This window comes from Lobosporangium transversale, assembly GCF_002105155.1.
Source record: "Lobosporangium transversale strain NRRL 3116 chromosome Unknown BCR41scaffold_20, whole genome shotgun sequence".
Taxonomy (NCBI): Eukaryota; Fungi; Mortierellomycota; class Mortierellomycetes; order Mortierellales; family Mortierellaceae; genus Lobosporangium; species Lobosporangium transversale.
The window spans coordinates 310,925-334,590 of NW_019028998.1; the positions used below are offsets into that span (position 1 = coordinate 310,925).

Here is a 23,666-nt window from a genome sequence, read left to right on the forward strand (position 1 = left end):
ACACATCATTCTTCCACTTCACTCCATACTATCAACCATGCTTCGTTCATTTATATCTGTCACCCCTTTGGTCTCCTATAGGACAACCGCTGTTGCCGCTGTGAGACCTACGGATACACTACAGCTACGACTCAGCCCACTCTCCACAATCATCCGACGTGCAAGCAGCACTACTCGCGGAAACACAACTACACCACTCTCCGCAGCTCTGAAGAAACCAACCACACAGCAGCGTGGCGCAAAGCTCCGTGGTGATAGTAAATTCCTACTAGCTGGAGGCCCTTTTTCTATCTGCCGTGCCCTGGCTACTGTCACTAATGTCCCTCATACCCATTCCTCGTCGTCTCCTGGAGTATCTACTGGAATTTCCAAAAATAGCCCGGAGTTTACTATCAATCCGATCTTGAACTGGCTAGAATTTCCAAACTTTGCAGCCATAAAGCCTGAGCATGTTGTACCTGCCATGGAGGCACTGGTCCAATACACTGAAAAGGCATTTGAAGAACGATCCCGCCACTTTACTCCCACTTGGGAAGGAACCATGGGGAAAAGTATGTAATTTAAGCAACCGACAAACACAGCTGGGTATTTTATTCATGTCCGCAAACAATTTCAGCTATATAAAAGGGGGAGAAGGAAAAGAAGGAAGGAGACATAGTATTCTTACATGATATTGTGTTTAATAGCTCAGGATCTAGAAGATGACTTGGAGCGTGCATCAAGCGTCATTACTCATCTATCCATGGTTAAGGATTCACCCGAGCTCCGCAAGGCTGTCGAAGCTATTCAACCCATGATCATTAAGATTTCCCTCCAAATGGGTCAATCTTTAGAGATGTACGATGCATTGGTGAAAATGCGTGAGAATCAACGGATTTGGAGTGCATTGGATAAGGAGCAACAACGGATTGTGGATAAGACTATTCAAGGAATGAAATTATCTGGTGTGGCCTTTGGACTGGAGGGCGAGGGTAATGCTGAAAAAAAGAAGCGCTTTAATGAGATTCAAAAGCGCAAGGCGCAGTTAAGTCTCAAATTTAGTAATAATGTTCAAGATGCGACCAAGGCTTATGCCAAGATCATCTCTAACAAATTTGAACTGGAAGGTTGCCCTGAGAGTTTGATCAAAGCAATGGCAAAGAATGCGCAATCTAGAGGATATGGTGACGGAAATCCAGGTAAGTAGTTTGACTATGTGAACGACAACACTATCCCCCTTTGGATGTGAAAAAAGCGCTAACTAGCTTTTGTTTCGCCATTTTGAATGTTAGAGACCGGCCCATGGGCAGCTACATTGGATGCACCTACATATGTTCCTTTTATGATGAACTGCAAGAATCGTGATCTCCGTGAAGCGGTACGATTTTTATTTCAGATTATTAAGACTTTGTTTTAGTGTTACAAAATGAATATTCAAAACAGGAAGCCTTAGACTAGGGATATTTAACACAGATTTTTTTTTTTTAATTTTTTTTTTTATTATTATTACCTATTCATCCCCTTCTATTGGAAGATCTATCGCGCAAACATCAAGAGAGCATCCGAAGGTGAACAGGATAACGAGCCTATAATCAATGAGATTTTGAGCCTACGTAAAGAGGAAGCTACCATGCTAGGCTTTCCCTCCTTTGGTGCTCTTTCTCTCTCTAAGAAGATGGCCTCTAATGTTGAGACTGCTACAGAAGTCCTGGATCGACTTTACAACGCCACATTGCCCGCTGCTAGAAAAGAGATCAATGAACTTACTAGTTTTGCCAGAGATCGCTTGCAACAACCTATACCTTTACAGCCATGGGACACGGCGTTTATTGGGGAAGAATATCGCAAGGAAAAATTTAAGTATTCTGCGGATCAAATCTCAGAATACTTGGTTTTCCCTCATGTTATGGGTACGCTCTTTGAGGTTGTCAAGGATAATTTTGGTATTCACGTATCAGAGATCGACCCCAACGAGCAAAAACGTGCAGGCTTGACTACATGGAATAAGGATGTCAAAATTTACAAGGTACAGGATGATGGGCCTAGCAAAAATGTACTGGCATATTTTTACGGTGACTTTTATAGCCGTAGTGAGGAAAAGAAATCGGGGGCGTGGATGGACGTCTGCGTTACTCGAATGAAGGACTCGAAAACAGGCAATGTTCGCGTGCCCATCGCCTACATGATCTGCAACCAACCTCCACCTTCATCTGATTCAGAGCCTTCCAGGATGAAGTTCCAGGATGTGACTACGCTCTTCCATGAGTTTGGACATTGTCTTCAACATATGCTTACTACCGTTGATTACCCTCAAGCATCCGGCATCAAGGGTATCGAATGGGATTTCGTTGAAGTTGCTTCCCAATTTATGGAGAATTTTGCTTATGAACCTCAATGGTTGGACCGTATGGCACGCCATTACAAGACAGGAAAGACTATGCCACACGACATGAAACAAACAGTAATGAAAAGCCGCGAGTGCTTGGCGGGCCTTGCTATGATGCGCCAGCTTCATTTTGCAATGTTGGATATGGAGCTTCATACCAATTATAAGCCTCGAGGGGAGGGATCCAAAACCGAAGAATCAGTTTTTGATGTAGACCGCCGTATGGCAAAGAAAACATGCTTGATCGCTCCTGTGCCCGAGGACCGCTTCCTGTGTGCATTTAGTCATATTTTCGGAGGTGGATATGCAGCAGGGTACTACTCGTACAAGTATAGCGAGCTCTACTCTGCAGATGCATATGCTGCATTGGAGGAGCAAACTGAATCAATTGAGTCAAGGAAACGCATTGGACGTAAGTACAGGGACACTGTACTAGCTTATGGTGGTGCGACAGATCCGAAGGATGTATGGAGGGAATTTAGAGGACGTGACAGTGTAGAAGTTGATGCTCTTCTCCGTCATTCAGGCCTTACGTCCGTACATGCTTAAGAAACCTTCTATTCCTCAGTTTTTTTTTGTATTGCTTAAATGATTCGAATAATATTCATACTTTTGAGTGACCATTGCCAGTGAATTCGTATTGCCTCTTCTTTTTTTTTATTTATTTATTCTTCAGAAAGTCTTGGTTAAGCGTGTGTCGCTATTAATATGTACTTTGATGGTGTGCTTGATGCTAAACTTGGCGCAATTGAAGGCGAGTTACCAATGTGATGATTTTTAGTCGTTTTCGTCTTCGTTTTCCTGCTCAGCGTCCGGATTGCTGCTGCTTCCAACTCTTGTAGCCGTAACGCCCTGCCTATGCCTCCGTGCGAATTGGCGAATAATTTGCATTAAAAGCTCACGCGGCGCCATATCGTCATCATCATCATCCATTTCGCTATAATCATCGTCTTCATCATTGATAATGACCAGGCGTCGCAACAAATTATCTTGTCCAAAGCTGCGTCTTTCTTGCACGTAGGCCAGTTGAGGATCCAAATAGTCTTCTTTACGCCTTCCTTCCGATGAATCTGATTCTGGTGCTTTTTCCACGGGCGCTGCAGGCCTAATCTCGTGTGAATATGCGGTTGGGCGTTTGATGCCACGGACCAGAGATAGGTCTACAGGTTCTGAGGCCGTTGGCATAAAGATCTTTATTGTGTCATCAATTCCGGATGCTGCAAGTACGAAATTTGAGTATGGATGAGGCTGAAGGCAATTGACAACAGTCTATCGAGGTTCGTTCAATAATTATGGTAGAAAAGGTTATAGCATTTAGTTTACACTGTTGTTTCGACCTATATCTAACAATTAATACACGCAACCGACGTGTGTTTTTTTTTTTTTAAAAAAAAAAAAAAAAAAAAAAAAAAAAACGTACATCATCGCCTTTGAGCACATTGACAATTTTACCCGTCTGCTTGTCCCAGAATAAGATACGACCATCGTCGGATCCGGAAATGATAAATTCACTATTCGGACCAATAAAGTTGGCTTCCTTTATCTTTAGGTTCAGAAAGAAAGGAAAATCCTGGTTAGAAAGATATGAAATAAATAACAATAATAATCCTTATTTTCTATTCTAGTACATCGTATACCATTGTATCAGCATTTCGGTGGCCAGAATACACTTGAACAATATCTGACTTGCCCGCATGGAAGCTACGCCTAATCCAGTACTCTTTTTCGTCTTGCTCAACAGGAGTTAGCTCGTCTTCATCGTCGCTATCGTCAGATTCCAAACCAAAGGAATCAGTGTGGGAGTGCCCGTCAGAGTCTTGATCCATGTAGTGATAGTCATCTTCGTCATCATCATCAGCTGAATTGCCTTGTAGAATAAGGTCAACATCAATATCAACCCCATCTTCAGAAACACTCTCATTATTATTAGATTGAGTAATGTGATCCGTGTCCTCGTGCAGCTGCTCTTCTTGTTGGCTACGTTCTCCATCAATGCTCTCATCTTCATCAAGCTCGGTAACTGGATCCTGAAATTGAAAGCGCACCTGCCCAGCGCTTTTCCCATGCGTAGGATCAGCCGCTTTGTTAATATCGTGGATATCTTTGGTAATATGCATCGGCTCATCTAACTCTGAGCTAGTTCCAATGGCTGCTTCAGATGACGCTGATGAAACTGATGATTTTCGGGGCAACATTGGCGACCAGCTGCCTAGAGTCCTTCTTCCTTCCCCGGCTGATTCAAGACCCAATTGGTCAGCTGGCTCGACCCCGGCGCTTGGACTCCGTCGTCTCTTTCCTTTGACATCTGTTGTTGGTGATTTTTTACCAACGGAATCCGGTATGGCATGGTGAGATGATTTTTTTGTAGGGTTCCATTGCATATTTAACTCTGTTGTCATGCCTGATGGGTCAATCAAAAAACAGTTTCCTCTACTATAGCTCGCCAATAATTGACCAGTCCTACATGGATCGTATTTGAGGCTGGTAATTTTGGTTCCAATTAAGTTCCGCTGACGATTCTTACCCTTCACAAGCTCTCCATCTTCCCCTATTTTCCATCCTGGGGGAACATACGGTGAAAAACTATAGACCTGTGCCTCTCTATGACTGTCTCTAGATCTGATCATTCGACTATCGTAAATCCGTACTGTGTCATCGCCACAGGCTGCCGCGATATAATTGGGATTTTCTGGTCGCTGTGTAATCGCAGAGACGACCATTTCGGTTGAATCCAGACGAAACCGGGCGAAGCTAAAGCTAGTACGACCTGACAAACGCGAAGTTGAATCCCCACGCGAGTGGTGTTTGATATCAATAAATGTGTGTCGTTCACAGCCTTCATCTTCATTGCAGTCGCAGCTAGTTCTAATTCTGGTGTCATAACGATTTATTCTTCCGTCTTCAGAACTAGGTATATTTAAAGAAGAAAATAATAAAAAAAGTCAAGACAAGAAAAGAATTATTAGTTCAAGAGCCATCATAGCAAGATGATCATCACACACAGATCTCATATAAAGCACAAATCAATATATTAAAAAATATAATGCACATGCCCGTAGAGCAACGTACCAATCGTAAAAGATATGTCCATCAACCATATCGGGCATAACCTCATAAGTCATGGCCCTCGATTCATGACAATTGAAACCAGGTGAAGGGACCCAGGCATCTCTACGTGACTTTTCCACGAACCGATGCACATTTGTCAACCGTGTGGTTCCATTTGAGCAACAAGAGACAATCAGGGATGAAGAGCTATGGGCCATGAATTTTGCCGAGAACACATTTCCTGTATGCCCACTTGGGATACTCTGTACCAATGGGATGGGGTCGAGTGGCCTGTAGATATTAAGGTAATGGTCATCTATGGCGTATGGCAAATAGTGTACGTAATAAGTGGTAAGGAAAGTACTAGAAAAATGTCCATGACGAAACTCTGGCTCAATATTCCTGCTACTATTCTCAATGGTAATTTTTTTTACCAGATCCAGTGAGGAGAAATTCTCCAGTTTCGTCCCACGCAAGAGTATTCACACAGCCACTATGGCCTTTCAGTGGAGGCTGTTGTTCTAAACGTTTCACAAAGCTCTCAGAGCTCAAATGATTGAACTTAACAGGGCCATGACGTGATCCTGGTGTGAACTGAAGTTCAGTTAGACCACGCAGCAGACTAGAACCATGGTAACTGCGCGAGTATACTGTGGAGGATGTGCGAGACCGTTGTCGGCGCTCAGAAGGCTCGCTATTGTTGACCGTAGATGTATCCTCGAATTTGGGTGCATTATCTTCTTTCATGGCTGGAGCTTTTCGCTTAGTGGACATTATGTGAGTGTGGGAAGTTGCGGGTTCTGACAGAAATAATGCGGTAGAATATTAAAATAAGCCTGTTATCGTGAGATAGAGTACACGAGTGGGAAAATCAAAATCCTTTTTTGATAGAGTGGGAAAGTGGATGTCTTTACTCTACGCTTGGATAAGTCGTGGTCGTTGCAAGCATACGAAAGCATGAACAAAGAGTGAACGTACAAAGAAAGCAGTGAAACGGAAAAGGGAAAAAAAGACAGTTTGTTATCACGTGGAATTAAAAATTCATATTGCAATGGAATGCTTAGAAAAAAGTGAGGGTGAAACTGTAGTAGCGTGCATTTACGGAATCCCTCTCTAAGTGCATGTTCCCATATACGCATATCCGGGCCATAGAAAACTAGATTTCAACTCTAAACGTGCTGAAACTTCTAGAGTCGATACGAGCAACTGAAAGTATATCTTTCAAAACAGGAATTTGTATTTTCGAAAGATTTTATATAAATTTTTCCAGCTTTAGACTCAACTCCAGTATCAGCACTGTATGTCATACTAGTCCTGAAATACTAAAATCTGTACACTCATTGATTATATATAATGCCAATCTCGTCATCGTCTTCTGCTCTGCCTTCTATGCCATCATCTGCAAGACTCTCGGATGCTTCTTCATATTCAACTTCAACTTCTGATACATCCTCTGCTCTTGAAGCATCTTCAATAGCGAGCTCGTCAAGCGCCATATCAACATTATCTGCTGATGCAAGCTGTCCTTCAGATGGGCCAACTTCCACATCATAGTTTTGCTCCTGCTTCAATGGCCGCTTCTCATCATCATTCACTAATGCTGTTGCCATCGACCCTATCGCTCCCCCTGCCCTGACAAACGCTTCTTCGTTTTCCTTGTTCACTGTGCTTAGAGCGGATCTCTCTAAAAGATGTCTTGGCGGTGTAAAGATTGGGAAAGGATGTGCCTCTGTATTGAATACATATTTGTCCAACGGAAATACGTCATTAGGTCCAAAGAGCAAATAAAGATATTTGAGTGTTTCGGCTAGAAAGAATGTCTCCATTTTATCCGAGAAGTGTATACTATTTTTGCGGCGAATATCGTGAATCGAGCTGTAGCCCCCGGATTCAACCTTACTATACTTTTCAATAGCTTCGAATATCTTCCAGCCCCACTTCCTATACACAATTGTGCATTCAGGACATAAAAGGGGAATTAGAGTCAGCACAGAGCTCTCAATGATGACTGGAATACATACGGAATTCCAGTTCTTACCTATACTTTTCATCTCCTGTGAAGCGCCACATATAAAAAAGACTTTCAACAGTCTCGGGTCGCAGCCAGTTGTGGCCATCGGCGTTGTTGATGATGAAGTCAGATCCAGGTGTGTGCTCGACATCGCTCCTACCTACAAGTTGATCCTCGCTCTTTACCCAGTAAACAATCTCCGGCGCCAACCCCGTTTCGGTCTGGTTGTACATTTCATAGCAAGCCTCTGTCAGCTCTTCGCCTATTCTGAAATCTTCTTCCCCCGTTTGAGAAAGTGTAGAACGCGGGAAAGTTTTGTTATCGAAAGATCTGCCTTCTGTTGAGGCTAAGGCCATTGTGCCGCCCAGGAAGCAGACCAGATGATCCATCTTAGGACTAAGATTAGAGGGCGAATACTTGAAAATCTCCCCAATAAAGAGCAGATGGTTAGGTATTGTCCTTCCGATGAGATGCTTCTTGACACCGGCGATCGCGTGATCGTACATTTCCTTGAAAACATGTTGTGTCTTTGATGTTTGTAGATATTGTTTGATCAGGTACTCTAAACAAATAGTGTTTGAGCAACAAAAGGTTAAAGGATTCGAGTAAGTTTGCGTCTTCACCCAATAGTCCTTCTTCGATATACAAAGCTAAGTTGTGCATCCTCATTCTACCATAATAACTGTCACCACGCGATCCAAGGCGGATCTCCTCTCCATGGAATTGTCCGTTGTAAGGGTTGATGAAAATGGGAACAAGCCCATCCAAGCTATCCAACTCCTTCATTTTGAATATCACATTCTCGGCGACACGCCAATACTTGTCATCGCCTGTAAGATACGATAGATACTTGAACTCCAATTGCAATGTCGACACCTCTGAGGTTGTACTGATGCCACCTTCGTGCCCTGGAACGCCCCGTCCGCTCGATAAATGGACACTCGCATACGGAATTCCGCTTGTTGTATTGAATGCACCCATCAAGCGATCCGCGAGATCCACAGCCTTTTTCAAAAAGATTTCGTCATGGTCTGATTGATCATATGCTGCCAACAGTCCACCAAGCACGCGAATTGTGGTTTCAAATAAGTTGATCTCTCCATCCTGATTAAAATCAAGAGAATCCCGAACCCATGCTTTAGCCTCTTGAAATTCTTCTTTTAGACCCATCAATAATATTGTATCTAGAGAATCAACGATTGTAAAACCTTGTCCTTTACTTATCATGTTTGTGCCTCGTTTAGAAATGGGATGATACTCGTCTTGACCCCACGCATCCCGACGATAAGCATCCCATGCATGTTTGAATGCCGCTCTGACTTTTTCCTTGCGTTCTTCCCACGTTGTTGAATGTGCCCTTGTTGATATGGGTTGCTGTTTGGGGACATTAAATCGGTCTTTCAACGACAACGATCAAAAAGAAAATGGATAGCAAAACAGAAAAAAGGGAGGTTAGTTCCTCTACATGTGCCCCATTGATAACTTCCTCTTATAGCTCTGTTGACATGCTATATTTTTGTAGATACCTCTCAATGATGTAGATGACTTTAGGGTCAAGTATGTTAGAGCGAAGACACCAATAATAACGACTAAATGTTTGAGCCGAAAACGAAATCTCAACTGGAATAGGAAAGCACTATTGTCAGTATATGATAAACATTTATCAAGACCAAAGATCAAGAAAAGATTGCTGAATCACTTGAATTACTGTACCCGAGAATGTACTTCGGTTAACGGTTTCCTGTATTTGTCGTCAGGATCATTGTGAAAAGGGATTCCACTATTCCCCTGCCTCTGAAACATTATTGAGTTTGTGCTTTTGCTCGACGAAAGGTTTGAAATCGGTGGTTTGTTCTCGTCCTTCTGTGAACAGGGCGTCTCCTGAAAAGTACTCTCAAGGGAGGCTTCACTATCGTGGGCGCTCACAGGGATACTTGTAAGACGGCGCTGTCGCAGGTTCGATGAGCTCGTTAGCTCGGCTTCAGCTGCTGGTAGCCTAGCCAGTGGCAAGTTAGCGGTGTACTGTTGATCAGTATGGTGTTCAGGCGTCGCTGTTGATATGGATTTGGAGAGGCTGACGTGGGATTCTGAAAGATGCTCAAGATGAGATGATTGTGCGTGAGAAGCCAGCTTTGCTAATTTGACTCTTCTAGAAGACTTTGACAAATCGAGTTTTCGAATGCTATGAAGCAAAAGGAATGACCGTTTAGAAGGTGCAAATTGAAAAACAGACAAAATGAAAAAGTTTCGATGGAGGGATGGCACCCCTTGAAGATTTGTGGCCAACACGCGAGAACAAATGAAACATTTTAATGTTTTTTGTATCATTATGTGAAATCTTTATTTTTGTATGGAATATGAGTGTGTAAAAATAAAAATAAAAAAGGACAAGGTCAAGAGTCCAGATGCTTCAAATGTTGGAAAACAAAGGAAAATGAGAGTGGGGAGAATGCAGAAGAAAAATGCTTAAACAGCATGGTTGAAAAGATAACTGACAGACTCGCCGTTGTGTGTACGGCGGATAGCCTCAGCAAGTGTGCCAGAGATATCAATTGTATCGAGCTTGGGACAAACTTTCTTTTTATCCTCATGAGGAACAGTGTTGGTTACAACAACCTTTGTCAACACACTATCGTTGATGACTTGGATGGCTTTACCACATAAAATACCATGTGTTACAATGGCATATACCTTAACGGCCCCGTTTTCTGCAAGGGTTTTGGCGGCCAATCCAAGGGTACCGCAGGTATCAGCCATGTCGTCGACTAAAATGGCAATCTTTCCCTTGACGTCTCCTACCAAGACCATCCTTGAAACTTCATTAGCCTTTTTGCGCTCCTTGTGAATCAAAGCAAAATCCAAGTCCAGACGATCGGCAATTGAGGTGGCTCTACAAATTAAGTAAGAAAAAGAAGTAAGCAAAAAGTAAAATAAAAATGCGAATCAACAGGCATAACACTCATAAGGGACTATAGATAATGGATAAAAGGAAGTTTATGACAAGAGGTTATAGTTTCCATACCTTTTGGCTCCACCAGCATCAGGCGAGACAATGACACCATTCTTGTAGTCAGGAATGTTCTCGGCAATGTATCTCAACGTGTTGGGTTCAGCATAGAGGTTGTCGACAGGAACATTGAAGAAACCTTGGATCTGGGAAGCATGAAGATCCATAGTGATGACATGGTTGGCACCAGCAACAGTCAGCATGTTAGCAATCAACTTGGCAGTGATGGGGGCACGAGACTTGTCTTTCTTGTCTTGACGGGCATAAGGGAAACAAGGAATAATAGCAGTGATGCGGCGTGCAGATGCTGTCTTGCAGGCATTGATCATAATAAGCAGTTCCATAAGATTGTCGTTAATCTCTCCACATCCTGACTGGATAATATACACATCTTCGTCACGCACAGACTCCCCAATAGTGACCGAAGTTTCCTGGTTGGAGTACTTGAGTACAACAGCCTTAGACAGTTCGGTTCCGAGACGACTACATACACATTTTCATAAAAACACCATTCTATTAGTTATGCATTCGAACTAAAATATTAAATTAAGTTATCCATGCGGCACCTGTCGGAAAAGTAGTGTTTACAGTCACTGAGACAACCATTGCTCCGGAGAAATTGCCTTTATTTTATTTTTTTTCTTTTTTTTTGTAGAGTAAAGTGTGGATAAGATTCGATAGCCTCATGAGATGCCTTTTAGTTGATGTTCATTCTTCTCAACCCCAGAGAATGCAATTGCTGGGTTTATCTATAATTCGATTTCACATCCATGTATATTCTTTGAATGGATGAATGTATTTCCTGAGTATGAGTTTTCACAGGCATACAGTGCCTACGAAGGGAGGACAAAGAATCCGTCTTACCGAGCAACCAACTTCGCCAATTCAATATGTGAATTGCCGGCAAAGATCTTAATGCTGTTTGTGGCCATAGCGAGAAATTATTTTGTATAAAGTGGGGCAGCTGGCTGTTGAGTCGGGTGGTGGTTTGTGGCGAATCGAACGAACAAACGAACAAACAAAAAAAAAAGTGATCCGGAAAGGTGGGAATCCTAACGAGGATACCAGAGTGGCTTTGCCATCACATGACATAAACGCATCTAACATCAGTTTTGGGAGAATTTGCAGTCTTTCCTCAAAGCGGCCAATTTTGCTGTTAATAACCAACTTTGCTCCGGACGACAAATCACGCCTTTACTCGAATAAATTGATGCCTATCAACAGCCAGCCAGTGTATAAAAGGCGATATGGTTGTCATTGCAGAGGCATGAAATATGAAAGCAAGTTTAATCGTCATGAAAGTCCATAAAATAAGGATACAACCTGCATCAATGGACGCCAATGTTTATCATTTTCTTCCCTTTGTTGTACCCATACGAAATAAGCGAAAGCAGGCCAAAGGCGCTTGCCGTGGCGTACGATTTCAAGCACAATCATAAGCTGAGTACTAAAGAGCATTAGTATGCCACATAGCCCCAAAGTTATTATTGAGAGAGCCAAGACCATGGCCATCCAAGAAATATGATCCAAGTGGAAGCAATAGAGAGGTTGTCGAATCAACTCCCCTTGTTTTTTATTATCTTGAATGATGTGTCATTCGCGAATATAGTGACAATACATAACTCTAAGACTGCTGATAATATAGACATAAAGTCGTAAAGAATGGATCCCTTTCATCCTTCTACAAAATGTCTTTGATGTCCCCCTCGAAGTAGTCTGGATCATCCTCCATATCATAATCCGCTTCAGAGTCATCATCGTCAATCATTTCGCGACAATCCTTGCAGGTAGCCTTCTCCTGACGTTTCCTTTGGGTCTTTTAACAAATAAATAAATAAAATAAAAAATCATAAGGTTCTTTTTTTTTTTTTTTTTTTTTTTTTTTTGGTGCAGAAAAATTGTAACGGTTCATCACTTCCAAAATAGTAAGACGTAGTGCAAACCTTTGAGAACTTTTCCAGCGACAGTGATTTGGAGCATACATTGCACTTCAATTTGCTTGGCTGCTCAGGTGTGCCTGAATGATGATAGAATTTGAGACAAGAGTGTCCACGTTAACAATATGTAGCTTTCAAATTCTTCTAACGGGATGTCAAAACTCGAAGATAACAAAAAAGAAAACTTACAGGTCTTGCACATGATATGGTGCTTTTTGGCAGGGTTAAGGTTTCCAGCCTTTTTGAGTTGAGTCTCTGTAAAGGCAAGACGGGGCTTCTCTTGCTCGCAACCATAGCAATAAACACGATCACTGCCTTTGAGCGAAGGAGATTGCCGGTTGTGGGCAGGGTTAGGCGCTCTTCCTGCGGTCGATTTGCCTCTATAGCCACCGTAATATGCTGACATGATGAAAGGGAAAAATCCAATCTGCGATGAGGATAAAATGGGAGAGAAGAGATGAAATCAGATCGCGTCAAATCATGTCTCAAAGCCAAAAGTTCTTGAAACTTGGCCCAGGGGTTCTATAATGATAAATCACATGCTTTCAACCTTTGTAAGTGAAGTGAGAGTAAAAAAATAGATAGTTAACCTGCCTGGGATGTAATGAACGACAACAATTCAATCAACTCTAGATATATATATTCCCAACTCCCCAATTTAACTCGTTTCTCCATTCTTTCACAATGGCATCGCTCGTTAACGTCTTTGCCTGGGAATCCTTTCGGAAATTGCTCCTTGTCGGCTATGAGAATCTAGCTCTGCCCATGTCTGACAATGCTTCCATCTTCTTGGACCTAGTCGTCTTTCATGCTGCATCAGACCCTCTCATCTTTGCCATTCGAACTTCATTGGTCTTTTCTTTCTTTTGTTGGTTCATGTCCATGGCCACGGGGACACACTCTTGGGTAATCTAATCTTTTTGAGATTTATCCACACCTCTCTCGCTCTTCTTGTCTCTAAAAAAAGCTTTTTTGCAAATAGGTGGACAGGCTTTGGTCGATCACGCCCGTTCTTTACGCGATCCATTTCTCAGTCCGTGACATGCTTTATTGGCCCAAAGATGACGCTTTTCACTACTTGCCTCGTGTTTACATCGCCACAGCTCTCATATTCCTATGGGGTGCACGACTGACCTACAACTTTTACAGGAAAGGCGGATACACATTCGACAGTGAAGACTATCGTTGGCCATACCTTGGTTCAAAGATTCCCACTGTTCTATGGTTCTTCTTTAATATCTTTTTTATTTGTCTCTTTCAGAATTTGTTGCTTGTCGCCATCACAGTCCCGGTCTATACTGCATGGAGAGCATCGCTTGTGGAGACAACTCCCTTGAATTGGATCGATGCAGTCGCTACACTTTTATTCATCAGCGGGTTCACCCTTGAGACTATTGCAGATAGGCAGCAATGGACATTTCAGGAAAAGAAGCGTAAAGCGATTATCAATAAGGAGGCATTGATAGGCGATTACAAGCGTGGCTTCTTGACCCAGGGTCTCTTCAGATACTCACGCCATCCCAACTTTTTCGGTGAAATGACCATTTGGTGGTACGTTGAATTACAATACTTTTGCATTGTTCCTTTTTTTTTTTTTATTTTTTTGTCTAACAGTTGCTATTCGCACAACTTTGGGATTCGTCTTTGACTAAAAAAAAAAAAAAAAAAAAAAAAAAAAAGGTCAATATACTTATTCTCGGTCGCCGCTGGATATCCAACTTATGTTTCATGGGTCAATCCTTCTATTGTTGGCGCTTTCACCCTTACTTGCCTCTTCCAAGGCTCAACGTTGTTAACGGAATTCTTGACCGCAAAGAAATATCCTAGCTACAAGTTGTATAAAAAGACAACCTCACGCTTCATTCCTCTTCCCGCAGGAACCAATCTGGATGAACTCGAGAAGAAAGCAAAATAGAAATAGCATATTTCGTATTTTTTTTAATGATGCATGGAAATAAATATTATATATAATATTGATATTAGCTGGTAAACATTATTATTATTATTATTATTTTTTTTTTTGTACGTTAATCAGAGATAGGTCTATTCCCTAAATTTGATGAACGGCTTGATGAGAGGTTTTTTGGAGTCCTTGATAGCCTTGGCAGGCGAGGTATTGCGCACACTTTCGATTGAGATATTGGACTCAAATGATGCTGATGACTGGAAGTTTTGACTTTGGCTTGGATAACTTCCTTGGTTCAGATATTTAAGAAAGCTTTGCAAGAATTTATCCCAACCAAGAACGTTTTCATGCCAATGAAAATGGTTGGTTGATGGAACGTTCATGATACCATGCCTCCACAAGATAAATCTTGGAGTGTATCGACAGGTCGATGAATCCGGTGACACGATAGAGAGCCTAGATGGAGTAGTCTCACCGCTGTCGAGGGCTAAAGTATCTGTATTGCTCAGTCCTGGGGAGCTGGATGCGTGATGTTGAACTGGCTTCAATATGCTAGAACCAGTTGAACATCATGTTGGAAAGTATTTTTTTTTCTGTTGCTGTTGAACTTTAGATTGCTTGGAATAGAGAATTGAAAAGTGGAGGGAAAAAAAAAAAAACTTTGCTAATGTAACAAATGAATCACGGACCTTACAGGACCTTGATTGCAATAGAATGAAACAGAATATCTGGAAACGAGGTGGCAGTTATTGTAGTGGTTGAAGTTGCATGATCTAGTCTGGCGAAACTGGAGAGTCGTTAAGATCGGTATGGTCTCAATGTTACTATTTTAATTTTCCTCACACCCATACCTTTTTTTATACTGTATCCGTGAACAATAGCAAAAATAATAAGAATAGCAGTAGTAGTTATAGTAACAGTAGACTTATGCAATTGAGGGAAGCAAATCGATCCACGGTAAATAGATTTTTTCTCACACAAGGTTTATTCTACGCATCTATCTGTATTCAAGAGGTATCTCTGGACTTTTGTTTTTCAGGTTATAGTCAGTACAAGTTGCCCAAACAAATAGAGAGCCGATGCCGACTGTACTGATGAAATCAACGCCTACTATCCCAAATAAAGGCCATCGCTTTAGTTCATCTCTAGCTACTAACGCAAGTAAGTCTACTTGAAGGGATCTTGGCGTAAGCACTGCTTGCCAAGAAAAATCCTTCTTGTTCTAGTGTAAATGGATCTGTACATGATTGGCTGCGTCAGTTTTTGAACGCGTTTAATGTACGCCACGAATTAGAGCGGCTGTACCCAAGCCATACTTTTTTACAAATATTTTTTTTTCCGTACATTGATCAAGCCCGATAATTGCCAATCTATTTCTGTCTTTTTAGGGGTACTTTCCATTTGTCATTGCTGTCATTGCCTTACGGAATATACGGCAATTATGGCATTATATCTCTAGGCCCTCATTGTTTTCTTTATTCTCCTCTTCGCCATGCACACTGCTGTCTCCTGTGAAGAATGTTTGTGGTTCAAGGGATATGTTGCTCAAATGATGAATTCATTAGTTGTTTCACAGTGCTCTTATTTTTCGCCTACATGATTCCCAGGTACAAAGACGACCGTGAGGTAATAACAAAAAAGACGTCTAGTTTGCTTTGTTACTTTGCTGTCAATTTGGGGAGGATCTTTTATATTTTCATGTGCGGATATTGTCAATTTTATTGCAGACATGTGCAAGTAAGAGACGCAGAATATATATAATATAATATCTGTATATCAGGAGATGGCTTAAAGGTTACTTTATTGAGTGAAAAGAATATCCTACATGTTTATATATTAATGTACTTCAAGGACGCAAATAAGCGGAGCTGAATTGAGCTGGGCCTGGTCTGTAATTGATTATCTTTCATGTCTGTGCCTTTCTAGGCTTTCTTTCTTCCGGTCCAAATGTATTCTTTGTTCTGTCTCTGTCGGATATATATATACTTCCTGTCCCTTATCTTCATCCTTTACTTTTGCTTTTCTTACTATTCTTTTGTTGTTACTCATTCCTGCCCCATTTCAGAATCTGGTGCATTTCTCTTTCATTCCTTTTTACGGCCAGATTCCGACCGTTTGAAGCTGTGAGAGCCCATCATTTTTATCTTCTCACTCATTTATGCCTCACATTTCTTTGTCCCCCTCCCAGACCTGATTCTGTTGCTGGAAGAAGAAGTAAAAGGTAAAGGGCTCGTCATTCCCTCCTGAGGACTACCTACTGTCTGCATCCTTGTGCACGAACCTTACAATACCCAAGAGCTTACTGCTGCAATAGTATTAGCCTTGACTTTTTTTTTTTTTTTTTTTTTACAACCTTCAATCCTATTCAGGGGTCAAAACGACAGGAAAGACAGCAAAGGTCATTCCCTCGCCTGTTCTTTTGCCACCTCAAGGATGACCACCCTAATCACACCCAACAACTCCATAAACCTCCATCCACCACACGATTATCATGATAACCATTATAGGAAAACCGATGTCACCCAGAGTGACAGCAGCAAAGACTCTGCGTTTGGGTCAGAGGAGACTGTATCAGGGCCTGTCCAGATTGCTGTATTGACACCAGACGAGCAGAACTCCAACCGTTGCTCCGAAAAGGGGTCGTTACCTGACGGGGAAGCCCAGGACCATAGCAAAGAGCTTGGAAGGATCTGCACATGGGCTGATCTTCCTCAATGGATGCGGGACAATCCAGCCATTCTGACAGGATACCGAAGAGCTACATATAGCTATCAAAAGTGTGTTCGTTCACTTTGGTATCTACACAACGAAACTGGTGAGTTGATCATCCCTTATCACAGACTTTATCTGTAGAGAAAGGGTAAACATTTAATTATTCTCTACTCAATTCAAAAAACCACTGTGCTGTATCTTCTTCACTTCCCTTTCGAACCTCTTTAATTGGATTGACATTGCACTCGTCAAAACGGACGGCTCTCGAATATCGATCCTCTTAAATGCATATTCTAGCTTCTAGTTCAGCAACTGCAAATGAATATCCTATGTTGGCTCTACATGACACGCAACCCACATGGATCAGCAAGCTTAAAGTTGCTAATTGTGAATCCTACCTTGCCTTGGTACGTTTTAGTCAACATCTGGTCGCATCTACTCGGAGCTGTGGCGTTTGTTATTATTGCGCCCCTCGCTTACTTCAAGGTGCTTGAGATAGTGGATACAGTCCGATGGACAGATATCGTGGTCCAATATGCATTCCTAGCTGGAGCCATCGTCTGCCTCTCGCTGTCAGCCAGCTTTCATACATTCTGCTGCCATTCGGAAAAAGTATGTACATTTTTGTAAATGCTCGCGGTGTTCCTAGATATCTCTGCTCATCAATCTATATAAGCACAACTGTGTACTTTTAGGTCTTCTCGCAATGGGTTCGCTGTGATTACTTGGGGATTATCTTCCTGATTGTCGGATCGTACTACCCAGCTCTATACTACGGCTTCTATTGCCAAAGCACACTGCAGATTCTTTACATTTCAATAATTTCGATCTTAGGAGGAGCTACTATCATCGTGGTTATGCAACCGCGGTTCCAAACACCTCAATATCGATGGGTGCGTTCAGCTCTATTCTTGGCAGTCGGACTTTCTGGCTTATGCCCCATCATCCATGGCATTATTCTCTATGGGGTAAATGCTTCAACCTTCATATATTCTCTATATTCATTTGTAATACGCCATTTTATTTAACACAAAGTATACCTCTATCTTTTTGTTGTGGTTAACTTTTAGTTTGTGCTCGCTCAAAAGGCTGTCGCGCTCAACTACATCTTCTGTATGGGCGCAGCATATGTGGTCGGAGCACTCATCTATGGTAGCCGTACTCCAGAGCGTTTCTTTCCTGGAAAGTTTGATAATTTCGTAAGTGCGTTGTATCAATAATACAAAGCCTTGATATTCAACATTGACAGCAGATGATTAACACTTGAATGTTTTGATAATTTTAGATGGCCTCGCACCAAATCTTTCATGTATGTGTATTGATTGGTTGCACCATCCACTTTCTAGGTATGATCAAAGCGATGAATTTTTGGCACACGATAGATCATAGCTGCGCCATTCCCCTGGATCAAATGCGCACCATGTTCACCCAATAGCACGGATCTTTCCCATGGCTGCACATGTTACCTCTGCCCACATTATTATTGACTTTTTTTCTTTGCCCTCAGCTGAGCTCTCATGTTCCGGGTTTTGCCTGCATGGCCCAATCCTCCCATGCCTGTACATCTATTCATTATAGAAAAAAAGAATATTTTTATACCCTTTTAAAATGAGATAAAATCAAACTTTATGAATCTGAAACATTCGGTTTGTTTATGTAATTTTTTTAGGTGTAGCAATTTAGTAGTCTGACTTATACCCCATGTGTACTTCATGGAAGCTGCATAGCTGCTTATACAATATTTCCATGCCCTTGACCACCCGTACCCACTTTAGCACCTGCGTGCGGATTTGCTTTTCACTCTCATCGAATACCTCAGCAAAAGTAGGTAGAGAAGTCTCTACGTTGCTTGGCCATTCAAAACGAAAGTATTCCAGATGGACGCGTCCGCAGAGACAATTCAAATCTTCCTGCTGCTCTAAAAAGATTTCATGTATAATCTTTTCCAAAAGACAGACAAGCCCCATCGAACGAAAGCCGTCTGGCGAAATAGAAGATGTGTCAAAAAAGGACTTGACAAGACTATCAGCACATCCGTAAAACCCAGGGATCCTCTTCCTAAGGTTCGAGCTGTACCCAATCTTGATGTAAATACAACCTTTGCTGTAGGAGGGTCTTTGTTTCTTATTCAGATACTCTAATTGTTGTTGCTGCTGTCGATTACATGGAGCCATAAGATAGAGACAGCCGTGTGCAAGATGGTCACGGTATTTGTATCTGATTCCAGCTTTTTCTCTCTCATTCAGTTCTCGCCCTATATATGCTTGAGTTTTAAGGAGATCGTGTTCTTCTGGGTGTTGTAGGACTTCAAAATAGTCCTGGATCACTCTTCGAATGCTATCTTTAGTCGCTGGAGTGTATTCTTCTGTAAGCTCTATATGCTCCATTACAAAGTATGGAAAAAGAAAGGGAGAACGGTCAGCTACTTCTTTATATTATAGTTTTTTTCCCTCCTCTCCCTTCCCAAGGACAATTAAAACAGTAGCACTGCGCATATGGACGGACCATCAAACTGCTGGCCAGTAAACACAAGGCATTGTTGTATGGTCTGTTTAGAACGTGTGCCAAATGGGATGTTCACATAAAGATCTTGCGATGGAGCTCTCTCTTTAAGAACACTGATATCATTAAGACTCGCTTTATGGGCTGAGACCAAAAGCGCCTTCTTATGTCTACGAAAGGTCCGGCCTCGAAGATAATTTTTATGGTCCTCACAGCGAAAAGTATCTTCGGTATGGGTTGGGTGGAGGATCCTGTAATCTTGCTTCATACATTGTCGACCCAGTCTTGTAAGTGCAATACATCGCCACCTATTGGGATCCTCGCCAGGACGGCCACTGGCGCCGCCACTGCCACCCTTCGGGTGGTAATGCCGCTGACAGTAATAAGTCAGATTTTTTGGCACTATCAATTGTGGTGGGCTCATGTTGGTACAACATGCACGTCCACACCTCCACCGGCAAGAGTTGGGAGTTCGATTGCAGTCAATTCGAAAGGCTTGTTCACTAGTTTTGGCTGTACCATCATACTCTGTCTGCGTCCGAGCCTGAACATTATTAATACTAGAGTCATCTTCATATGTCGACTTTGGAGTGATGTTAAAGTATGGCTGGGTTTGTATTGAAATTGGCGCCATTGTACTTGAAGCATTGCTACAATCCATGTTCAAGACATTCCGATGGATTTGAGGGACAATGCTGGTGATGGCAGGAATATTTCCTTTAAAATTGTTGACGAACATCCCTCTGTTATGTTGTTGAAATAGAAATGATATGCCGTTGAGGAGGCTGAAAGAGCAGATAATGATTACTTGGATATAAACAAGTCCTAATTTATATACATTTTACAATCTTTGCACCAAGTTCCAAAAAAAAAAAAAAAAAAAAAAAAAAAAAAAGAAGAAAGATGGCGAAGCAATAACTGCTGTGCTGCTATGTCGCCCTTCCGCCTTTGTGTAACAAGGAAAGTCGACACTAATAGAGACATTGCACGCACGAATTTCATCCTGTGGAATGTGAATGTTCTTTATGTTCTTTTTGTTGGTATGTATACATGGCAATGGCTGTGGTCTCTTGCTGAAGCTTAATAACGTGTAAAAATTTAAAAATAAAACAATAAATGACTTTGCTGCATCCTCACGAGAAAAGAAGTCAAGTGGCAAAGGGAAAAAAAGTGGGTTGCAAAAGGGTTGGTACTCCGATTCTTTTTTACATCTATGTCAAAGTATATATATTATATAATATATATATATATATATACATAAATATTGCGAGAGGAAAGGGAAGGCTGAACTTATTATTCCTTTACTGCATCCTTGCTTTTTTTGCTTGTTTGCTTGTTTGCTTGTTTCCTATTATTTGTTTATTTGTTTATTAATGAAATTTCTTTTGACTAGAGAAAAGACCTGGATGCTTACATAATGGTCCACAGATCTCAATGGTATACACCTTTCATTTAAGCAGCATTCATATAGCCGACGCTTATGGTTACAAAAGTACGATGCAATACATGCGCACCATGTGTTGTCTATTACCACTAATAACAGTAGGTTATTGTGTGTAAAATATTTGTCATGTCCCATTCTCATAATTGATAATGAACACTAATAAACGAGAGATGAACACGCCTGTTGTTATTATTGTTGATGGAACAAATATATACGCTTCATATCGTTTTATCATCTCGTTTTATAATATCATTTCTATGCCACTGTAGCACTGGACAAGCAGAAGTGAGCGCAATCAATTTATCTGTATAAAAAATATCCACGTCTCTCAACAAGGATTTAAAATTTCATACTGCATGCGCGTCTTAGTTTCAACTTCCAATCCTCACGCGACTCTCAAAAATATTTACGATTGGCTAAGTCCAATTTGTTAGTAAAGCTTCTGCTTAAGCAATTAACTACATTATTTATTGTGAGAACGGGAAAGGCCTATTGGCTCAAGTCGAGTACTAGAGCACCATGCTTGCCTTCCATCAAAATGACCAATACATTATCAGAAATGAGCTGACATCCAATAATATCAACTTGCTGTCCCTTGGAGACATCGACAACAATCTGCTTTTCTTGCTTAAGCTTGGAATCTACAGTGTGCGAGTATATATAGACATTGCGACTTGATTCAACAATGACAGCGAATTTACCGTGGGGGTCATGCATCACAAATCGCTTCTCCCGCTTTGAAGCCTGAACAAACGCCAAAGCGTCAAAAGTGCTAACATGCAGAAATCTCATGATACTCTCCAATTGCAGAATTGTAGACTGAGTGGATGCAGAGCCTGGGACATGCTGGATAGAGTAGACTAAACCGTCGACATCATGTTTCAGGCAAACAGTAGGCATGCGGAAGGGGATTTCCTGCGAGCCCGCCAGTCCTTGATGATTTTCAAAGCTAGAAAAGGCTTGTCCAATCCAGTCGTGTCCTGTCCCAATGGTTGTTGCACGAATAATGTCAGCCCCATCCTCACTTTGAACCCAAGAAAATTTGATCTCTTCGCCCTCTTCATCGATATCTTCCTGCGGGTCCTGGGTGAGGGATGGCAACACAGTCAATTCCCGTCCTGGCTCAGCACCATAGTTTTCGGTCGTGTATTTCTCTAAAGCGCTCTTGTACTCCGCAAACATAGAAGGGTCCAGACTCTCTTCCACAGGATCCGTGTCGACATCTTCTGAAAATACTTGTGTCCATCGAGTTTTGGTATGTTTCTTCTCGAGGGTCAACGTTAATACTCCTGACGCCGATTCTAATGTCCAGAAACATTCATTCGGCAGCACCTCATCGAACAATGGTATATTCTCCAAGTTGGGCAATTTGATGGCTGGGTTTGAAGGTTGTGAGAGATTAACTTGAAGATGAAGATCTTGGCGAGCAAACTTGCAATTAACTGCATGTTTGGTAGTACCTCTAGGAAGCTTAAAGCAAAGAGTGAGCTCTGTATCTGTTTGTGTCCAGATGTAAGAGGGCTCCGGCCGAGTTACGACACCGATATCAGTATTGTCTAACTCCATTGCCTCCGAGCCTGGTTCCAAAGAGCGATTCGTTTGACCGACAGGAGGTTCTTTTGTTGACTTGTAATTTGTGTTGCTGCCGATAACATATCCTTCATTGGATGGATCCAGTGCGCAATAAAAAGGGACTTCAGTTCCCCTAATCGAATGAATGCGTTGGAAAGGAAGGATGATAGGTGCCTCTGCATTCCCCCCGTCAGTGCCTAAATCCATAGCTGTATCTCTTGATGAAGTGATAGAACGATCCACGACGATACTGCACAAACTGACAATAAACACCGTCTTCTTGTCTGCTTTATAATGCGGCGAAGGCCCTGAAGAGTAAAATATGTCTTTCGCAGCATAGTATACAATAAATTTAATCTCTATTCCCATGTTTGCTCCGTTACTATCGTTGATGGGGAACGCTTTTGCCTCTAATAACTGACAAGGCATCAACTCATCTGCATTTTCTTCTGACTGGAACTTAGTCGAGGCTACTAGTGTCGCTTCATATTCCATGCCAGTGAAGGCAAGCTGGACCAAGTAAAAAGTCGCTGCTCCATCCGAGACAAAGATGTAATCAGGTGACACAGGCTTTACAGAAGGGAATTCCAGGATAAAGTTGAGTGGCACTACGGGACGTGGGAGTTGAAGAAGTCGTTTACTTCGAAGTCGACGCGATGTCTAAAACACCCAAGTTTCTTTCCCATTAGAATATTGATGGCTTTGGCTCATGATCAATAGGGAAGCAGGGAGCATCAACAGTAGAAGTATAGAAACATGGGCGCAATGGGTATAATACTCTAAAGTTTGCTTTACCTGGTCAAATTGTAGAGCGATCAATGTGAAACTGTCATCAATGATAAAAAGGACACCATTACGAATATTACTGCTATCTCCATTGACGGTCTTGAATGAATTCCACCCTGGATAGAGATGGTTGTGACGAATTCTAGCCTGGATCTGTCTGTAAGATAGTTTGGCAGAGTGAGGAACCTTTGGGACGACAACACCAGGACCAGATGCATCAACCTGTACAAACTGCTGGTGCGACTCGTCCAAGAACGAAAGCTTGTAACCTTCAAATTTGGGGTTCAACAGAGCTCTGTCATGTCGAATGGGAACGCGAGAAGCCATGAGGAAAGAATTCAATTGCAAATTACGTGGGAAGAATATTTTTAAATTT

The 23,666-nt window shown here is 41.8% G+C and overlaps 10 protein-coding genes across 10 annotated transcripts; 3 read left to right on the forward strand and 7 right to left on the reverse strand.

Moving 5' to 3' along the window:
* Window positions 1-21: 21 nt before the first annotated feature.
* Window positions 22-2,995, forward strand: BCR41DRAFT_386753 (hypothetical protein). Its single transcript, XM_022027827.1, has 4 exons — window positions 22-551; window positions 687-1,178; window positions 1,272-1,357; window positions 1,514-2,995. Exons 1-4 carry the CDS (start codon window positions 38-40, stop codon window positions 2,912-2,914), a joined length of 2,493 nt encoding a protein of 830 aa, XP_021881040.1. The 5' UTR covers window positions 22-37; the 3' UTR covers window positions 2,915-2,995.
* An 11-nt stretch (window positions 2,996-3,006) lies between these two features.
* Window positions 3,007-6,382, reverse strand: BCR41DRAFT_354312 (WD40-repeat-containing domain protein). Its single transcript, XM_022024293.1, has 5 exons — window positions 5,848-6,382; window positions 5,435-5,729; window positions 4,003-5,272; window positions 3,786-3,908; window positions 3,007-3,634 (listed from the first exon to the last, which is right to left on the reverse strand). Exons 1-5 carry the CDS (start codon window positions 6,185-6,187, stop codon window positions 3,143-3,145), a joined length of 2,520 nt encoding a protein of 839 aa, XP_021881041.1. The 5' UTR covers window positions 6,188-6,382; the 3' UTR covers window positions 3,007-3,142.
* Window positions 6,383-6,654: 272 nt separating this feature from the next.
* BCR41DRAFT_354314 (glycoside hydrolase) lies at window positions 6,655-9,698 on the reverse strand. Its single transcript, XM_022024294.1, has 5 exons — window positions 9,138-9,698; window positions 8,951-9,044; window positions 8,099-8,821; window positions 7,452-7,986; window positions 6,655-7,354 (listed from the first exon to the last, which is right to left on the reverse strand). Exons 1-5 carry the CDS (start codon window positions 9,225-9,227, stop codon window positions 6,751-6,753), a joined length of 2,046 nt encoding a protein of 681 aa, XP_021881042.1. The 5' UTR covers window positions 9,228-9,698; the 3' UTR covers window positions 6,655-6,750.
* Window positions 9,699-9,750: 52 nt separating this feature from the next.
* BCR41DRAFT_354317 (ribose-phosphate pyrophosphokinase 3) lies at window positions 9,751-11,435 on the reverse strand. The gene is made up of 3 exons (XM_022024295.1): window positions 11,296-11,435; window positions 10,447-10,914; window positions 9,751-10,314 (listed from the first exon to the last, which is right to left on the reverse strand). The coding sequence occupies exons 1-3, from the start codon at window positions 11,361-11,363 to the stop codon at window positions 9,891-9,893; spliced, it is 960 nt and encodes a 319-aa protein (XP_021881043.1). The 5' UTR covers window positions 11,364-11,435; the 3' UTR covers window positions 9,751-9,890.
* Window positions 11,436-11,957: 522 nt separating this feature from the next.
* On the reverse strand, window positions 11,958-12,853 carry BCR41DRAFT_386757 (hypothetical protein). The gene is made up of 3 exons (XM_022027828.1): window positions 12,558-12,853; window positions 12,375-12,448; window positions 11,958-12,247 (listed from the first exon to the last, which is right to left on the reverse strand). The coding sequence occupies exons 1-3, from the start codon at window positions 12,772-12,774 to the stop codon at window positions 12,113-12,115; spliced, it is 426 nt and encodes a 141-aa protein (XP_021881044.1). The 5' UTR covers window positions 12,775-12,853; the 3' UTR covers window positions 11,958-12,112.
* Window positions 12,854-12,977: 124 nt separating this feature from the next.
* On the forward strand, window positions 12,978-14,320 carry BCR41DRAFT_354319 (hypothetical protein). The gene is made up of 3 exons (XM_022024296.1): window positions 12,978-13,274; window positions 13,351-13,919; window positions 14,049-14,320. The coding sequence occupies exons 1-3, from the start codon at window positions 13,053-13,055 to the stop codon at window positions 14,281-14,283; spliced, it is 1,026 nt and encodes a 341-aa protein (XP_021881045.1). The 5' UTR covers window positions 12,978-13,052; the 3' UTR covers window positions 14,284-14,320.
* Window positions 14,321-14,411: 91 nt separating this feature from the next.
* On the reverse strand, window positions 14,412-15,682 carry BCR41DRAFT_396637 (hypothetical protein; the record flags this gene model as incomplete). The annotated part of the gene is made up of 3 exons (XM_022028826.1): window positions 14,412-14,826; window positions 14,969-15,061; window positions 15,669-15,682. The coding sequence occupies 3 exons, from the start codon at window positions 15,680-15,682 to the stop codon at window positions 14,412-14,414; spliced, it is 522 nt and encodes a 173-aa protein (XP_021881046.1).
* A 546-nt stretch (window positions 15,683-16,228) lies between these two features.
* Window positions 16,229-18,600, forward strand: BCR41DRAFT_354322 (hemolysin-III related-domain-containing protein). The gene is made up of 6 exons (XM_022024297.1): window positions 16,229-16,495; window positions 16,644-17,089; window positions 17,405-17,598; window positions 17,682-17,954; window positions 18,057-18,185; window positions 18,272-18,600. Exons 2-6 carry the CDS (start codon window positions 16,708-16,710, stop codon window positions 18,419-18,421), a joined length of 1,128 nt encoding a protein of 375 aa, XP_021881047.1. The 5' UTR covers window positions 16,229-16,495; window positions 16,644-16,707; the 3' UTR covers window positions 18,422-18,600.
* Window positions 18,601-18,665: 65 nt separating this feature from the next.
* On the reverse strand, window positions 18,666-20,227 carry BCR41DRAFT_422420 (hypothetical protein; the record flags this gene model as incomplete). The annotated part of the gene is made up of 2 exons (XM_022030152.1): window positions 18,666-19,360; window positions 19,492-20,227. 2 exons carry the CDS (start codon window positions 20,225-20,227, stop codon window positions 18,666-18,668), a joined length of 1,431 nt encoding a protein of 476 aa, XP_021881048.1.
* A 1,194-nt stretch (window positions 20,228-21,421) lies between these two features.
* On the reverse strand, window positions 21,422-23,617 carry BCR41DRAFT_396640 (hypothetical protein; the record flags this gene model as incomplete). Its single annotated transcript, XM_022028827.1, has 2 exons — window positions 21,422-23,164; window positions 23,300-23,617. The coding sequence occupies 2 exons, from the start codon at window positions 23,615-23,617 to the stop codon at window positions 21,422-21,424; spliced, it is 2,061 nt and encodes a 686-aa protein (XP_021881049.1).
* Between the last annotated feature and the right edge of the window lie 49 nt (window positions 23,618-23,666).

Coding starts and splice junctions, on each gene's coding strand:
- BCR41DRAFT_386753 (XM_022027827.1), top strand. CDS start 38: ATGCTTCGTTCATTTATATCTGTCACCCCTTTGGTCTCCTATAGGACA. Junction 552..686: donor GGAAGGAACCATGGGGAAAA/GTATGTAATTTA, acceptor TGTGTTTAATAG/CTCAGGATCTAGAAGATGAC. Junction 1,358..1,513: donor ATCGTGATCTCCGTGAAGCG/GTACGATTTTTA, acceptor TTCTATTGGAAG/ATCTATCGCGCAAACATCAA.
- BCR41DRAFT_354312 (XM_022024293.1), bottom strand. CDS start 6,187: ATGTCCACTAAGCGAAAAGCTCCAGCCATGAAAGAAGATAATGCACCC. Junction 5,273..5,434: donor GGACATATCTTTTACGATTG/GTACGTTGCTCT, acceptor AAATATACCTAG/TTCTGAAGACGGAAGAATAA. Junction 3,635..3,785: donor ATGTGCTCAAAGGCGATGAT/GTACGTTTTTTT, acceptor GAACCTCGATAG/ACTGTTGTCAATTGCCTTCA.
- BCR41DRAFT_354314 (XM_022024294.1), bottom strand. CDS start 9,227: ATGTTTCAGAGGCAGGGGAATAGTGGAATCCCTTTTCACAATGATCCT. Junction 9,045..9,137: donor TAACCGAAGTACATTCTCGG/GTACAGTAATTC, acceptor TTCCTATTCCAG/TTGAGATTTCGTTTTCGGCT. Junction 8,822..8,950: donor GTCATCTACATCATTGAGAG/GTATCTACAAAA, acceptor TGTCGTTGAAAG/ACCGATTTAATGTCCCCAAA.
- BCR41DRAFT_354317 (XM_022024295.1), bottom strand. CDS start 11,363: ATGGCCACAAACAGCATTAAGATCTTTGCCGGCAATTCACATATTGAA. Junction 10,915..11,295: donor TTGGCGAAGTTGGTTGCTCG/GTAAGACGGATT, acceptor ATGTGTATGTAG/TCGTCTCGGAACCGAACTGT. Junction 10,315..10,446: donor GATGCTGGTGGAGCCAAAAG/GTATGGAAACTA, acceptor CTTAATTTGTAG/AGCCACCTCAATTGCCGATC.
- BCR41DRAFT_386757 (XM_022027828.1), bottom strand. CDS start 12,774: ATGTCAGCATATTACGGTGGCTATAGAGGCAAATCGACCGCAGGAAGA. Junction 12,449..12,557: donor CCATATCATGTGCAAGACCT/GTAAGTTTTCTT, acceptor ATCATCATTCAG/GCACACCTGAGCAGCCAAGC. Junction 12,248..12,374: donor CGCTGGAAAAGTTCTCAAAG/GTTTGCACTACG, acceptor ATTTGTTAAAAG/ACCCAAAGGAAACGTCAGGA.
- BCR41DRAFT_354319 (XM_022024296.1), top strand. CDS start 13,053: ATGGCATCGCTCGTTAACGTCTTTGCCTGGGAATCCTTTCGGAAATTG. Junction 13,275..13,350: donor CCACGGGGACACACTCTTGG/GTAATCTAATCT, acceptor TTTTGCAAATAG/GTGGACAGGCTTTGGTCGAT. Junction 13,920..14,048: donor GGTGAAATGACCATTTGGTG/GTACGTTGAATT, acceptor AAAAAAAAAAAG/GTCAATATACTTATTCTCGG.
- BCR41DRAFT_354322 (XM_022024297.1), top strand. CDS start 16,708: ATGACCACCCTAATCACACCCAACAACTCCATAAACCTCCATCCACCA. Junction 17,090..17,404: donor GTATCTACACAACGAAACTG/GTGAGTTGATCA, acceptor GGTACGTTTTAG/TCAACATCTGGTCGCATCTA. Junction 17,599..17,681: donor TCTGCTGCCATTCGGAAAAA/GTATGTACATTT, acceptor GTGTACTTTTAG/GTCTTCTCGCAATGGGTTCG.